The 15,568-nt window shown below is 45.9% G+C and overlaps 1 protein-coding gene and 1 pseudogene across 1 annotated transcript; one reads left to right on the forward strand and one right to left on the reverse strand.

Moving 5' to 3' along the window:
- The first annotated feature begins 1,881 nt into the window (after positions 1 to 1,881).
- LOC129836394 (zinc finger protein Pegasus-like) lies at positions 1,882 to 6,642 on the forward strand. Its single transcript, XM_055902491.1, has 4 exons — positions 1,882 to 2,789; positions 3,061 to 3,206; positions 3,862 to 4,035; positions 4,261 to 6,642. Exons 2-4 carry the CDS (start codon positions 3,074 to 3,076, stop codon positions 5,220 to 5,222), a joined length of 1,269 nt encoding a protein of 422 aa, XP_055758466.1. The 5' UTR covers positions 1,882 to 2,789; positions 3,061 to 3,073; the 3' UTR covers positions 5,223 to 6,642.
- A 278-nt stretch (positions 6,643 to 6,920) lies between these two features.
- Positions 6,921 to 7,808, reverse strand: LOC129835938 (CUB and zona pellucida-like domain-containing protein 1; annotated as a pseudogene).
- Between the last annotated feature and the right edge of the window lie 7,760 nt (positions 7,809 to 15,568).

A 15,568-nucleotide genomic window follows, 5' to 3' on the forward strand; every position in this document is an offset into this window, starting at 1 on the left:
TGTGAAGCAGTGGATGGTGTGCACGCCTCCTGAATTGTACTAGAACTCCACTATGAATACCTCTTCTTTGCAGGCAGCGACGTCTTGGAGCAGCCTCTGGGATAAGTTAAATTGCCCTGGGGAGTACAAACAAAGGATCCAATTCGGGAAAGTCTTATTCCTGGTCGTAATGCTAGTGAGTTACCACCACTCTGATATCCAAAAGTTATTTCTGTCTGTATGTAATAACACAAACAACTTTCTGGGCTAATAATGTCAGAAAAAAACACACAAAAAAAAAATACAGCAAAGTTGCTTAAGAGCTAGAAGCAGAACTGCCATGTCTGTCGGTGCCATCATGTGGCACCATCATGCGGAGTGTCTCGGATGAAATTGTAAAGACCCTGGGTTTATAAGCACGGATATCGACTCTGCCGTTTGAGCATGCTTTTGCGGCACAGTCGATAGCGCGCTGGACACTAACGTGATCTTCGTGTCTGGGTTGCCCCCCCCCCCCCCCCCCCCCAACCCGTGTCTGGGTTGTGCCGTGGCGGAGATCTTTGTGGGCTATACTCGGCCTTGTCTCAGGATGGTAAGTTGGTGGTTGAAGTTTTCTCTCTAGTGGTGTGGGGGCTGTGCTTTGGCAAAGTGGGTGGGGTTATATCCTTCCTGTTTGGCCCTGTCCGGGGGTATCATCGGATGGGGCCACAGTGTCTCCTGACCCCTCCTGTCTCAGCCTCCAGTATTTATGCTGCAGTAGTTTATTTGTCGGGGGGCTAGGGTCAGTTTGTTATCTGGAGTACTTCTCCTGTCTTATCCGGTGTCCTGTGTGAATTTAAGTATGCTCTCTCTAATTCTCTCTTTCTCTCGGAGGAGAACCTGAGCCCTAGGACCATGCCTCAGGACTACCTGGCATGATGACTCCTTGCTGTCCCCAGTCCACCTGGCCGTGCTGCTGCTCCAGTTTCAACTGTTCTGCCTGCGGCTATGGAACCCTGACCTGTTCATCGGACATGCTACCTGTCCCAGACCTGCTGTTTTCAACTCTCTAGAGACAGCAGGAGTGGTAGCGATACTCTTAATGATTGGCTATGAAAAGCCAACTGACATTTACTCCTGAGGTGCTGACTTGCTGCACCCTCGACAACTACTGTGATTATTATTATTTGACCATGCTGGTCACCTATGAACATTTGAACATCTTGGCCATGTTCTGTTATAATCTCCACCCGGCACAGCCAGAAGAGGACTGGCCACCCCTCATAGCCTGGTTCCTCTCTAGGTTTCTTCCTAGGTTTAGGCCTTTCTAGGGAGTTTTCCCTAGCCACCGTGCTTCTACATCTGCATTGCTTGCTGTTTGGGGTTTTAGGCTGGGTTTCTGTACAGCACTTTGAGATATCAGCTGATGTAAGAAGGGCTATATAAATACATTTGATTTGATTTGACTTCGGGCTAGAATGTCAAGGGTTCCAGACCTGCGCCCTGCCTGTTTCATTACATTGGTGTCAGAAGTGATCGGACCTTGCATCCACGACAGTGCGTGTGCTTGGTCAGTGAGCGTGTTCCTATAAGAGGACGTGCTCTTTGAAAGGAGGGAGTAGTGTAATGACCCTGGGTTTTTCAGCTTGGATATCGACTCCACCGCTTAAGCATGCTTTTTCGGCCCAGTCGATAGCGCGCTGGACTTAGGGCTAGAAGGTCGAGGGTTCGAGACCTGCTCCCTGCTGTTTCATTACAAAATGTTCTGAGACCGGGTTGCAACAAGAGACACAGCCTCCAAGACCCAAATATTGTTCTCAGTCGCAAACCGAGGCTAAATAAGACAGTTCAGACCCGTTATGGTGATTCATTACAGGTGACTATTATTTCGCACCGACAAAAATATATATATTATGTAACGACCCGGTATTGTGTTCTGTGTTTGTGGGTGTGTTATGGTTCTCATGGCTACTAGCAGGGGTTAAATATGTCAGGACAGATGGAAAGGTTGGGGGGGTACGATGGGTAATCCCGCGGGGTTTGGAAATGCATAAATAGGGATTACTGTCTCATCTCTCTCTCTTCTGTTCGGGGCCTTGATCTGTTCCTATGAGAGTGACCCTTAACTCGACATGGTATAATTGTGTATGTCGGCATTTAGTGGCGTGGGCTGTGGCCTGAACAATAGCCCAGTTTAGGAATAAACCTGTGTTCTGACCTGCACACCTAGTGTCTGTCTCTTTTCCTTTTATGACCCAGCCGGGTCATTACAATATGTATTTAGTATCTAGTTAGTTAGTGTAGTCTACTTGTATTGATTAGATCTTGAGAAAGAATTAAACTCACCCTACAGTTCTACCACAGATTTTTTATTTTTTAAAGATGTAGGCTACTAGTTACAGCAGTTTACACGTAGGAACAGTTCTTCGTGAAATTATTGCTTATCAGGCGGGAGGAATTTCGCAGATGCACTGGATGAACTTTCACCCCCACAAACGGATTCATTGTTTTGATTCAGCTAGCGTTGCATTGTATATTTATGTGCTAAGAGACCACCCGATTGATAGCTTCCATAGGAACAGCCGTAGTTGAGTGATGCCTATGTAGCTAGACGGAACCGTTGTTCTGTGCGAAAGACGAACAAAAACAATGTTGTCTCTGGAACGATATTATAGCCTAGCTAGCGAGCTGGCTAACCTGACCGTTCGCAACAACAACATGGGAACGCTATTACAACGGATCTGATCAATCATTTGTCGCCACTGGTCAATTAACGTTACTTAGTACAGACAAATTCATGCTTACTTACACTTTGCTAACATTTTGAAAAGGTAAGTTGGTTCGCCAGCTAACTTGACTAGCTACGAAAGTAAGCTCCTTGGTTACTTGGTTACGATCAGCTGTTCCAGCAATCAATGTTGGATGATGTTCCAGCAATCAATGTTGGATGCTCTCACAATGATCGATGACATTGGTTAGCTAAAAGGAACTGCTAAATAATACGTTATGTTAATATGTTGTCATGTTTTTGACAATATTGATAATAATTCATAATGTGTTGTGATGGATACAGTTTTATTAACGTTATTTCACCTGAAACAGTCACTAACTTCCAATGGGCGAGGAAAAGCCAGAGACGTTGGACTTCGTCAAAGACTTCCAAGAGTATCTCAGCCAGCAGACTCAACATGTGAACATGATCTCAGGCTCTGTCAGTGGCGTCAAAGAGGTGGACGACTTACCAGCAGGTAGGCCTAGCCAAGAATGTCCAAGGAACTCTGTTAGTTTCAGAGGTAGACTGGCTCTGGCACTCTAAAGAGCCAAATACACAAACATTTTATTTGCGATACAGTTCTAGGAACATAAAGCCCTTTACTTTCATATCACATCCAGGCTTTATCACAGTTGCAGCCAACAGTATTTTTCAGTTATAACACATTTCTGACGGCCTTCCGTTACACACACACAGGTGGTCACTTCTATCTTCCCTCTTCCATTAACACGCTCTGTAACATGGAGATATGGCCTTGTGGAAGCCCTAACCCTATACATTTTTTAATTACTAATATTTGTTACTGATATGAAAGATACGTTCCTTATGTTTCCAAAACTGTACCGTAAGCGATGTGTGTTCCCGTTCAGACCGAGCGTCAGCGCTCTTAACAAAAGTCCCCCGGGAAGAAGGTAGCTTTATGAACAGGCGTGAAAGGTAGTTAGCGTCTATGAATGGTGTAAGGTAGGCCTAACTATGGCATCAACACGCAGACCATAATTTGACTATCCAAACTGTTATATCCATAACTATCATTCTAAAATCCATTAATGCTAGTGAATGTAATTATTTCTCTATAATAGATATTTCCCTTGAAACTGTGTGTTGTGATTATTCCTGTACCTGTGCAGACTGCAGTCAGAATGGGCTGGACCACCCCTCAGCAGATATGTCCCTTGACGACGGCTCAGGGATGCTGGTGGATGGCTTTGAGAGAACATATGATGGCAAACTCAAGTGCCGTTACTGTAACTATGCCACCAGAGGCACAGCACGATTAATTGAGCACATCCGCATTCACACAGGTGAGCTTGAATGGACCCGATAACACCATGCACATGCTACCAGGTGATATAGGACTAGATTCATCACTAGTTGAGCATTTTCCCTTATACAAAGCTGGCACCCTTTATTTTCATTAGGCCTAGTTAGAGTAATCAATGACAAAAAGCTAAGAACATTAACATTTCATCCTAAGACCTTATTCTTCCTTCTAATTCTTTATCTCCCTCTTTCCTCTTCTCAAACAGGAGAGAAACCCCACAGATGCCACCTGTGCCCCTTCGCCTCTGCTTATTTGCGCCATCTAGAGGCACACATGCGCTCCCACACAGGAGAGAAGCCTTACAAGTGTGAGCTGTGCTCCTTCCGCTGCAGTGACCGAAGCAACCTGTCACACCACCGCCGCCGCCGGCACAAGCTCTTACCAATGAAGGGCGCTCGCTCCTCTCTCTCCCACAAGAAGATGCTGAGCGTCTTGCAGAAGAAGACCAGCCTGGGGTACGGTCGCCGGCTCCTCATCAACTTCAGCCCCCCCTCCATGGTGGTGCACAAGGCCGAGCACCTGGATGACTACTCCCACGAGCTGCCCCACCTGCGCCAGGAGACATACGACAACCAGGGCGCTGGTGGAGATGGTAGCTCAATGGACGACCACCACAATCATCACCACAACCTGGTCATGGAAAACCCCCTCAACCAACTCTCGACCCTGGCCGGCCAGCTGGCCAGCCTGCCCTCAGAGGCTGAAGTCCAGACCCAGCAGCCTCCCATGTCTCCAGGTGCAGAGTCCTGTGTGGACGAGAAGCCCTTCCTCATCCAGCAGCCTCACCCAGCCACTACTGCTGTGTCAGCCAGCACTGCCCACGCCTCTTCCTCCTCCATCACCCCAGAGCCCAGGCCCCCACCACACAGCAACTGCAGCCCCGGGGCTGATCCCTGCAGTGAGCACAGTGGGCGCACCAGTACCCCCAGCATCACCAACAGCCAGCCCAGCACACCAGCCCCGGGCCTGCCCTCTCTGCATCAAGACCCCCAGATGCTGCACCACTGCCAGCACTGTGACATCTACTTTCCTGATAACATCCTGTACACCATCCACATGGGCTGCCACGGCTATGAGAACCCCTTCCAGTGCAACATCTGTGGCCACAGGTGCAGGAGCAAGTACGACTTTGCCTGCCATTTTGCCAGGGGGCAGCATAAGCAGTGACTTGTTGCCGGGTCAGTGACTGGAGAGAATGAATGGAGGTTGTTTTTATTTAATTCCATGATGGTGATTTTATTTATTGCTGTTGAACTTTCTGAAACTGGCCTTGATGTAGCCTCTGCAAATTCCATGTAGTGAATTTGATTTTATAGGGGGATAATAACATATTTGACAGTGCCCATGCATTTGTAGCTAGAGTGTAGGGATGGAGTGGTTTAGAGGTATAACTCACTTGACCTGTTTGATCATGAACATTCCTCATGTGGGTTTTTGACATGAACACTATTTTCAGCCTTACGAACATAGTTCTAAATGATGCTAACGCCTTTGTGAGAGTGCTCTTTAGTGGCTGTAACCATACCAACTAAACCATTTCAGAGTGAAAGACCACCATTCATGCCTCCCAACAGTGCCTGCGATATTCACAATCTCTTTACCTGTACTGAAATGGACACATCTTATATGTTGAGATGTTTTTGCGTTCGTTTTCTTCAGATGAGGGTGTCCTCTTGTCATTTGTGATGGATCGGTAGACAGTGCCCTACTTTAACCACTGGTAGATAGCCTAGCGGTTAGAGCGTTGGGCCAGTAACTGAATGGTCGCAGGTTTGAATGCCAGGCCAACAAGGAGAAAAATCTGTGCCCTTGAGCAAGGCACTTAACCCTAATTTGCTCCAGGGACACCGTACTACTGTGGCGGACCTTGTACAACAAAACATTTCACTGCACCTCTCCGGTGTATGTGACAATAAGTGCTTTTCTTATTTTAGCATCTTTTTGTTATTTGGGTGTTGCATAGAATAAAGCCTAACCTATACATCATGTTATATTCTGACCTTTAAATAACATATGTCATTGCGAGATCTAACACCTTTACTGTCAAAGCAGTATCACCATATCTGTGTCTCCTCCTTTGTCATGTCTATTGAGTTCAGAATTGCCAAGTAGCACCAGAGATGCCATGTTTTAGCATACATGCTATGCCTTAGGATTCCTCCTGTCCGGCATTAATCAAGGCATTGCATATTGTGGATCTCAATGCTTTTTTTGATATTGGTTAAGTGTTCTATTCTACATTTTCTGGCCTGATGGGTGTTGTCAATGACGTTGACATTATGCTGAAGTGAAGATTACTGCCTTAGCAGGGTTGTTTTACATTGGATACTGTTGTCTGTTGCATAGCAACATTTGTGAAGAAAATAGTTACTGTTTCTAGGACTAGTTGCATGTCAACATGCTTACAGGCATCCAATGTTGGAGGAGTAATGTAAAGGGGAGGTTCACAGAAGAAGAAACACCTGTAAGGGAATTTGTTTGTGTTGTCTTATATGGGACAGGTGAATGTTGAAGTGTTTTGGCGGTCAAATCATTTTATGTGAGAGGAAACATTAACACATTTCTGAGTAAAGTGTTTTCTAACAGATCGTTTCTTTGTCTCAACTATCTTTTGTCCTTTTTCTTGGTGTCTCTGAATTAACATTGTCAGAATACGAAATGTCACATATTTGATCTTTTTCAATGCTAGCACATGGAATAAGATGTTCAGACACCAATAATTGTCTTTTGAGAATGCTTTTAATCATTTTACCAAAGTAGCAAAGACATATATGATTGTGTACAGTAGCAGTGAATATACTATTTTCTCAGGTGAAATGAATTGATAGTTTTAATGATTATAGTTTGAGGCTGGTCAGCTTAGTCTTACGCTTCCACCTTAGCCTGGAACTCTTCCTTATCAGACACTGTCTCATCTGGCTTCTCCAGATCTGAGGAAAGGAAGACCTGTTTATGTCGACATTGTGTCTGAACCAGAGCGATAACATACATACAATTCAGAAGACTATGACAGTGCTCCAAATTGTTTGAGAATTTTCAACAGCCTAAAGCAAACATCAGCAGCAAATATTAGCCCATACAGATCTGTGCCCAGGTTAGTATGTCCCATGTATGTCTAGAGAAATCCTGACTTCATGGCCCTACTAGGAGTTGACTTCTGACCTTTGGGCTGGATGGGTCCTAGGACCAGGGTGTGGCTCTCCTGGGAGGGTCCCTTGCCTTGCGGCTGTCTCGGCGGCAGCGGGAGTTGTAGTCGGTGGCTTAACAAATGATGACCTTACACTGCAGGTACACAAACTCGTGGGCTCACAGGAACTTGAAGGCCTGGAAGGTGAAGCGGGTGTCGCCACTGGTACCAAAGGTGTAGCGCCGGGTGCATCAGAAACAAACTTTTATTTTATCAAGATCCTTGAAGAATAAGCACTTGTTGATAAAGTATAGGACCCAGAATGTTTCCTTCTCCACAATATCTATGGCTCTGCAGGTCAGCAGTCTGTTTCTTACCCGTTGCGCACCAGGTCGTAGCATCTGGTTTGGAAGTCATGATGGGAGGGAGAGGACACACAGGTGTCCATCAACATGTAGGCTGCTGTCGGACCTCCTCAGATGGACCTGGATGTACAAGTTCTGGTTGAGGGTAATTTCGTATGGAGTCTGGGCTATCTGGGTGTAGAAGTTGCTGCTGGTAAAGAGGGCCATTGTGCCATAGAATCTGCCCGTGCCTGTGATGGTACTGTTATCCCCATCATGCATGGTCTTGTAGATAATCTAGTCCTGCTCCATACGACATACCACTCGCAGCATGAAATGAGAAAGGTGTGTGACCTCGCCTGAGTCGGACCGGTAGGCATGGATGGCGTTGGTGTAATCTACTCTCCCATTCTCAAACTGTTTAGAGTGTGAGGCAAAAAAAAGTTATTGGACAAGAAATAGAAAGTGATTGGGAAATGTAGATGCTAGTCGATGTAACTATATCCACTGTTCATTAAACATTTGCAGCACCATAGATAGAGCTCTATGTAGATTTTTACATACCAAACATAGTAGTAATCGCTTTGCTTTTGGTGAATTAATTTACCGTTCGTTGGCTCAGCTTCCCGATCAACACCTGCTAGCTGTTGACCTGAGGTGCTGGTCGTTCAGGAACAAGTTGTAGGTGTCGTAGCCCATTGAGTTCGGGTTGGATCTTTGAATCACTATGTTCATGTTGTCTGAGGAGCAGTCCATTTCACCTGAAACACAACAACATAAATAAAATCAACCTAAGTTCCTAAGCTTTAATATCGATGTCAGAATACCTGAGATAAATGTGTTCGATCAACTGCATGTGAGGGAGCTGCTGAACATGGCCCTGAATCCCCTGCTGACCTCTGAGTAGTCGGAGGGGAAGACAACCGTCATGTAGTTAGAGTGGTAGGCATCCAAAGAGGTGCCATTGTTGAAGTCAGATTGTGCGTATCAGACGAGTACACAGATGACCCATCGTACACGGAGATTTAATAACAGTAGCAGCAGTTCTCCAACCTGAACCAACAAAGAGCATACATTTACTGTGTAGGGGACTTTGAAATAGATGTCAATGTGAACTTCATTTCAAGATCTGTCTTCATGCACATTCAGAATGATTGAAATCCATTAGATTGTTCTTGAAAGGGAACTGTCAAGCTGAAGCTTTCTCAAATCTTTTACATTAAGATTAAACAAATGAGGTTAATCACAGGAACCATTTCTGAAGAGGAATCTTCACTCACTCCAGGTCAGTAAACGACAGGAAGATCCTTAGGCCAGATGGGGCTGATAGATCCCATACACAGTAGGTGTTGTCATGGGAATATTCTGGATAGTAGGGACTGGAGATGAAACCAGAGCCATGCAGATTTCCTCCACAGGTGGGGCGAGTCCCTGAGACTTGGGAAGAGCAATGAAACACAAAATCCATTTAAATGACTTCAAGAGAGATCCCTCTTGACACCATATGTTTTATTTTGTTTTTTTATTTCACCTTTATTTAACCAGGTAGGCAAATTGAGAACACGTTCTCATTTACAATTGCGACCTGGCCAAGACAAAGCAAAGCAGTTCGACACATACAACACATAGTTACACATGGAGTAAAACAAACATACAGTCAATAATACAGTGAAAAATAAGTCTATATACAATATGAGCAAGTGAGGTGAGATAAGGGAGGTGAAGGCAAACAAAATATATATATAAATAAATAAAAATATAAAAAGGCCATGGTGGCGAAATAAATACAATATAGCAAGTAAAAAAAAAAAAATTAAAAAAAAAGTAGAGATAGTAGAGATAGAAAAAAGTAGAGATAGAAATAATGGAGATTAATGGGGTGCAAAGGAGCAAAATAAATAAATAAATAAATACAGTAGGTAAAGCCTTGGCCTCATGCATGTCAACATCAGAAGCCTCCTCCCCAAGTTTGCCTTACTCACCGCTTTAGCACACTCTGCCAACCCTGATGTCCTTGCCGTGTCTGAATCCTGGCTTAGGAAGGCCACCAAAAACTCTGAGATTTCCATACCCAACTATAACACTTTCCGTCAAGATAGAACTGCCAAAGGGGGAGGAGTTGCAATCTACTGCAGAGATAGCCTGCAAAGTTCTGTCATACTTTCCAAGTCTATGCCCAAACAGTTCGAACTTCTAATTTTAAAAATGAATCTCTCCAGAAATAAGTCTCTCACTGTTGCCGCCTGCTACCGACCCCCCTCAGCTCCCAGCTGTGCCCTGGACACCATCTGTGAATTGATCGCTCCCCATCTAGCTTCAGAGTTTGTTCTGTTAGGTGACCTAAACTGGGATATGCTTAACACCCCGGCAGTCCTACAATCTAAGCTTGATGCCCTCAATCTCACACAAATCATCAAGGAACCCACCAGGTCCAACCCTAAATCCGTAAACATGGGCACCCTAATAGACATTATCCTGACCAACTTGCCCTCCAAATACACCTCTGCTGTCTTCAATCAAGATCTCAGCGATCACTGCCTCATTGCCTGTATCCGCCACGGGTCCACGGTCAAACGACCACCCCTCATCACTGTCAAACGCTCCCTGAAACACTTCTGCGAGCAGGCCTTTCTAATCGACCTGGCCCGGGTACCCTGGAAGGATATTGACCTCATCCCGTCAGTTGAGGATGCCTGGTCATTCTTTAAAAGTTACTTCCTCACCATATTAGACAAGCACGCTCCGTTCAAAAAATGCAGAACCAAGAACAGATATAGCCCTTGGTTCACTCCAGACCTGACTGCCCTTGACCAGCACAAAAACATCCTGTGGCGAACTGCAATAGCATCGAAGAGCCCCCGTGATATGCAACTGTTCAGGGAAGTCAGGAACCAATACACGCAGTCAGTCAGGAAAGCAAAGGCCAGCTTTTTCAAGCAGAAATTTGCATCCTGTAGCTCTAACTCCAAAAAGTTCTGGGATACTGTAAAGTCCATGGAAAACAAGAGCACCTCCTCCCAGCTGCCCACTGCACTGAGGCTAGATAACACGGTCACCACTGATAAGTCCGTGATAATCGAAAACTTCAACAAACATTTCTCAATGGCTGGCCATGCCTTCCACCTGGCGACTCCAACCTTGGCCAACAGCCCCGCCCCCCCCGCTGCTACTCGCCCAAGCCTCCCCAGCTTCTCCTTTACCCATATCCAGATAGCAGATGTTCTGAAAGAGCTGGAAAACCTGGACCCATACAAATCAGCTGGGCTTGACAATCTGGGCCCCCTATTTCTGAAACTGTCCGCTGCCATTGTCGCACCCCCTATTACCAGCATGTTCAACCTCTCCTTCGTATCATCTGAGATCCCCAAGGATTGGAAAGCTGCCGCTGTCATCCCCCTCTTCAAAGGGGGAGACACCCTGGACCCAAACTGTTACAGACCTATATCCATCCTGCCCTGCCTAGCTAAGGTCTTCGAAAGCCAAGTCAACAAACAGATCACTGACCATCTCGAATCCCACCGTACCTTCTCCGCTGTGCAATCCGGTTTCCGAGCCGGTCACGGGTGCACCTCAGCCACGCTCAAGGTACTAAACGATATCATAACCGCCATCGATAAAAGACATTACTGTGCAGCCGTCTTCATCGACCTGGCCAAGGCCTTCGACTCTGTCAATCACCATATTCTTATCGGCAGACTCAATAGCCTCGGTTTTTCTAATGACTGCCTTGCCTGGTTCACCAACTACTTTGCAGACAGAGTTCAGTGTGTCAAATCGGAGGGCATGTTGTCCGGTCCTCTGGCAGTCTCTATGGGGGTACCACAGGGTTCAATTCTCGGGCCGACTCTCTTCTCTGTATACATCAATGATGTTGCTCTTGCTGAGGGCGATTCCCTGATCCACCTCTACGCAGACGACACCATTCTGTATACTTCCGGCCCTTCCCTGGACACTGTGCTCTCTAACCTCCAAACGAGCTTCAATGCCATACAACACTCCTTCCGTGGCCTCCAACTGCTCTTAAACGCTAGTAAAACCAAACGCATGCTTTTCAACCGTTCGCTGCCTGCACCCGCACGCCCGACTAGCATCACCACCCTGGACGGTTCCGACCTAGAATATGTGGACATCTATAAGTACCTAGGTGTCTGGCTAGACTGCAAACTCTCCTTCCAGACTCATATCAAACATCTCCAATCCAAAATCAAATCTAGAGTCGGCTTTCTATTTCGCAACAAAGCCTCCTTCACTCACGCCGCCAAACTTACCCTAGTAAAACTGACTATCCTACCGATCCTCGACTTCGGAGATGTCATCTACAAAATAGCTTCCAATACTCTACTCAGCAAACTGGATGCAGTTTATCACAGTGCCATCCGTTTTGTTACTAAAGCACCTTATACGACCCACCACTGCGACCTGTATGCCCTAGTCGGCTGGCCCTCGCTACATGTTCGTCGTCAGACCCACTGGCTCCAGGTCATCTACAAGGCTATGCTAGGCAAAGTGCCGCATTATCTCAGTTCACTGGTCACGATGGCTACACCCACCCGTAGCACGCGCTGCAGCAGGTGTATCTCACTGATCATCCCTAAAGCCAAAACCTCATTTGGACGCCTTTCCTTCCAGTTCTCTGCTGCCTGCGACTGGAACGAATTGCAAAAATCTCTGAAGTTGGAGACTTTTATCTCCCTCAACAACTTTAAAAATCTGCTATCCGAGCAGCTAACCGATCGCTGCAGCTGTACATAGTCCATCTGTAAACTACCCACCCAATTTACCTACCTCACCCCCATACTGCTTTTATTTATTTACTTTTCTGCTCTTTTGCACACCAGTATCTCTTCTTGCACATGATCGTCTGATGATTTATCACTCCAGTGTTAATCTGCTAAATTGTAATTATTCGATTTATTGCCTACCTCATGCCTTTTGCACACATTGTATATAGATTCTCTTTTTTCTACCATGTTATTGACTCGTCTATTGTTTACTCCATGTGTAACTCTGTGTTGTTGTCTGTTCACACTGCTATGCTTTATCTTGGCCAGGTCGCAGTTGCAAATGAGAACTTGTTCTCAACTAGCCTACCTGGTTAAATAAAGGTGAAATAAAAAATAAAAATAAAAAAGAGGTAGTTGTTTGGGCTAAATTATAGATGGGCTATGTACAGGTGCAGTAATCTATGAGCTGCTCTGACAGCTGGTGCTTAAAGCCAGTGAGGGAGATAAGTGTTTCCAGTTTCAGAGATTTTTGTAGTTCATTCCAGTCATTGGCAGCAGAGAACTGGAAGGAGAGGCGGCCAAAGGAAGAATTGGTTTTGGGGGTGACCAGAGAGATATACCTGCTGGAGCGCGTGCTACAGGTAGGTGCTGCTATGGTGACCAGCGAGCTGAGATAAGGGGGGACTTTACCTAGCAGGGTCTTGTAGATGACCTGGAGCCAGTGGGTTTGACGACGAGTATGAAGCGAGGGCCAGCCAACGAGAGTGTACAGGTCGCAGTGGTGGGTAGTATATGGGGCTTTGGTGACAAAACGGATGGCACTGTGATAGACTGCATCCAATTTATTGAGTAGGGTTTTGGAGGCTATTTTGTAAATGACATCACCGAAGTCGAGGATTGGTAGGATGGTCAGTTTTACAAGGGTATGTTTGGCAGCATGAGTGAAGGATGCTTTGTTGCGGAATAGGAAGCCAATTCTAGATTTAACTTTGGATTGGAGATGTTTGATGTGAGTCTGGAAGGAGAGTTTACAGTCTAACCAGACACCTAGGTATTTGTAGTTGTCCACATATTCTAAGTCAGAGCCGTCCAGAATAGTGATGTTGGACAGGCGGGCAGGTGCAGGCAGCAATCGGTTGAAGAGCATGCATTTAGTTTTACTTGTATTTAAGAGCAAATGGAGGCCACGGAAGGAGAGTTGTATGGCATTGAAGCTCGCCTGGAGGGTTGTTAACACAGTGTCAGAAGAAGGGCCAGAAGTATACAGAATAGTGTCGTCTGCGTAGAGATGGATCAGAGAATCACCAGCAGCAAGAGCGACATCATTGATGTATACAGAGAAGAGAGTCGGTCCAAGAATTGAACCCTGTGGCACCCCCATAGAGACTGCCAGAGGCCCGGACAACAGACCCTCCGATTTGACACACTGAACTCGATCAGAGAAGTAGTTGGTGAACCAGGCGAGGCAATCATTAGAGAAACCAAGGCTGTCGAGTCTGCCGATGAGGATGTGGTGATTGACAGAGTCAAAAGCCTTGGCCAGGTCAATGAATACGACTGCACAGTATTGTTTCCTATCGATGGCGGTTAAGATATCGTTTATGACCTTGAGCGTGGCTGAGGTGCACCCATGGCCAGCTCTGAAACCAGATTGCATAGTGGAGAAGGTATGGTGGGATTCGAAATGGTCAGTAATCTGTTTGTTGACTTGGCTTTCGAAGACCTTAGAAAGGCAGGGTAGGATAGATATAGGTCTGTAGCTGTTGGGGTCAAGAGTGTCCCCCCCTTTGATGAGGGGGATAACCGCAGCTGCTTTCCAATCTTTGGGAATCTCAGACGACACGAAAGAGAGGTTGAAAAGGCTAGTAATAGGGGTGGCAACAATTTCAGCAGATAGTTTTAGGAAGAAAGGGTCCAGATTATCTAGCCCGGCTGATTTGTAAGGGTCCAGATTTTGCAGCTCTTTCAGAACATCAGCTGACTGTATTTGGGAGAAAGAGAAATGGGGAAGGCTTGGGCGAGTAGCAAAGGGGAGGGCAGTGCTGTTGACCGGGGTAGGGGCAGCCAGGTGGAAAAATGCTTATTGAAATTCTCAATTATAGTGGATTTGTCGGTGGTGACAGTGTTTCCTATCTTCAGTGCAGTTGGAAGCTGAGAGGAGGTGTTCTTATTCTCCATGGACTTTACAGTGTCCCAGAACTTTTTTGAATTTGTGTTGCAGGAAGCAAATTTCTGCTTGAAAAAGCTAGCCTTGGCTTATCTAACTGCCTGTGTATATTGATTTCTAGCTTCCCTGAAAAGTTGCATAACACGGGGGCTGTTCGATGCTAATGCAGAACGCCATAGGATGTTTTTCTGTTGGTTAAGGGCAGTCAGGTCAGGAGAGAACCAAGGGCTATATCTGTTCCAGGTTCTAAATTTCTTGAATGGGGCATGCTTATTCAAGATGGTGAGGAAGGCATTTTTTTAAAATATCCAGGCATCCTCTACTGACGGGATGAGATCAATATCCTTCCAGGATACATCGGCCAGGTCGATCAGAAAGGCCTGCTCGCTGAAGTGTTTCAGGGAGCGTTTGATAGTGATGAGTGGAGGTCGTTTGACCGCTGACCCATTACGGGTGCAGGCAATGAGGCAGTGATCGCTGAGATCTTGGTTGAAAACAGCAGAGGTGTATTTGGAGGGCAAGTTGGTTAGGATGATATCTATGAGGGTGCCCGTGTTTACGGAATTGGGGTGGTACCTGGTAGGTTCATTGATAATTTGTGTGAGATTGAGGGCATCAAGCTTAGATTTAGGTCGCCTAGCAGCACGAGCTCTGAAGATAGATGGGGGGCAATCAGTTCACATATGGTGTCCAGAGCACAGCTGGGGACAGAGGGTGGTCTATAGCAGGCGGCAACGGTGAGAGACTTGTTTTTAGAGAGGTGGATTTTTAAAAGTAGAAGTTCAAATTGTTTGGGAACAGACCTGGATAGTAAAACAGAACTCTGCAGGCAATCTTTGCAGTAGATTGCAACACCGCCCCCTTTGGCCGTTCTATCTTGTCTGAAAATCTTGTAGTTGGGGATGAAAATGTCAGAATTTTTGGTGGTCTTTCTAAGCCAGGATTCAGACACGGCTAAAACATCCGGGTTGGCAGAGTGAGCTAAAGCAGTGAACAAAACAAACTTAGGGAGGAGGCTTCTAATTATAACATGCATGAAACCAAGGCTATTACGGTTACAGAAGTCATCAAAAGAGAGCGCCTGGGGAATAGGAGTGGAGCTAGGTACTGCAGGGCCTGGATTCACCTCTACATCACCAGAGGAACAGAGG

This window comes from Salvelinus fontinalis, chromosome 37, assembly GCF_029448725.1.
Source record: "Salvelinus fontinalis isolate EN_2023a chromosome 37, ASM2944872v1, whole genome shotgun sequence".
NCBI lineage: Eukaryota > Metazoa > Chordata > Actinopteri > Salmoniformes > Salmonidae > Salvelinus > Salvelinus fontinalis.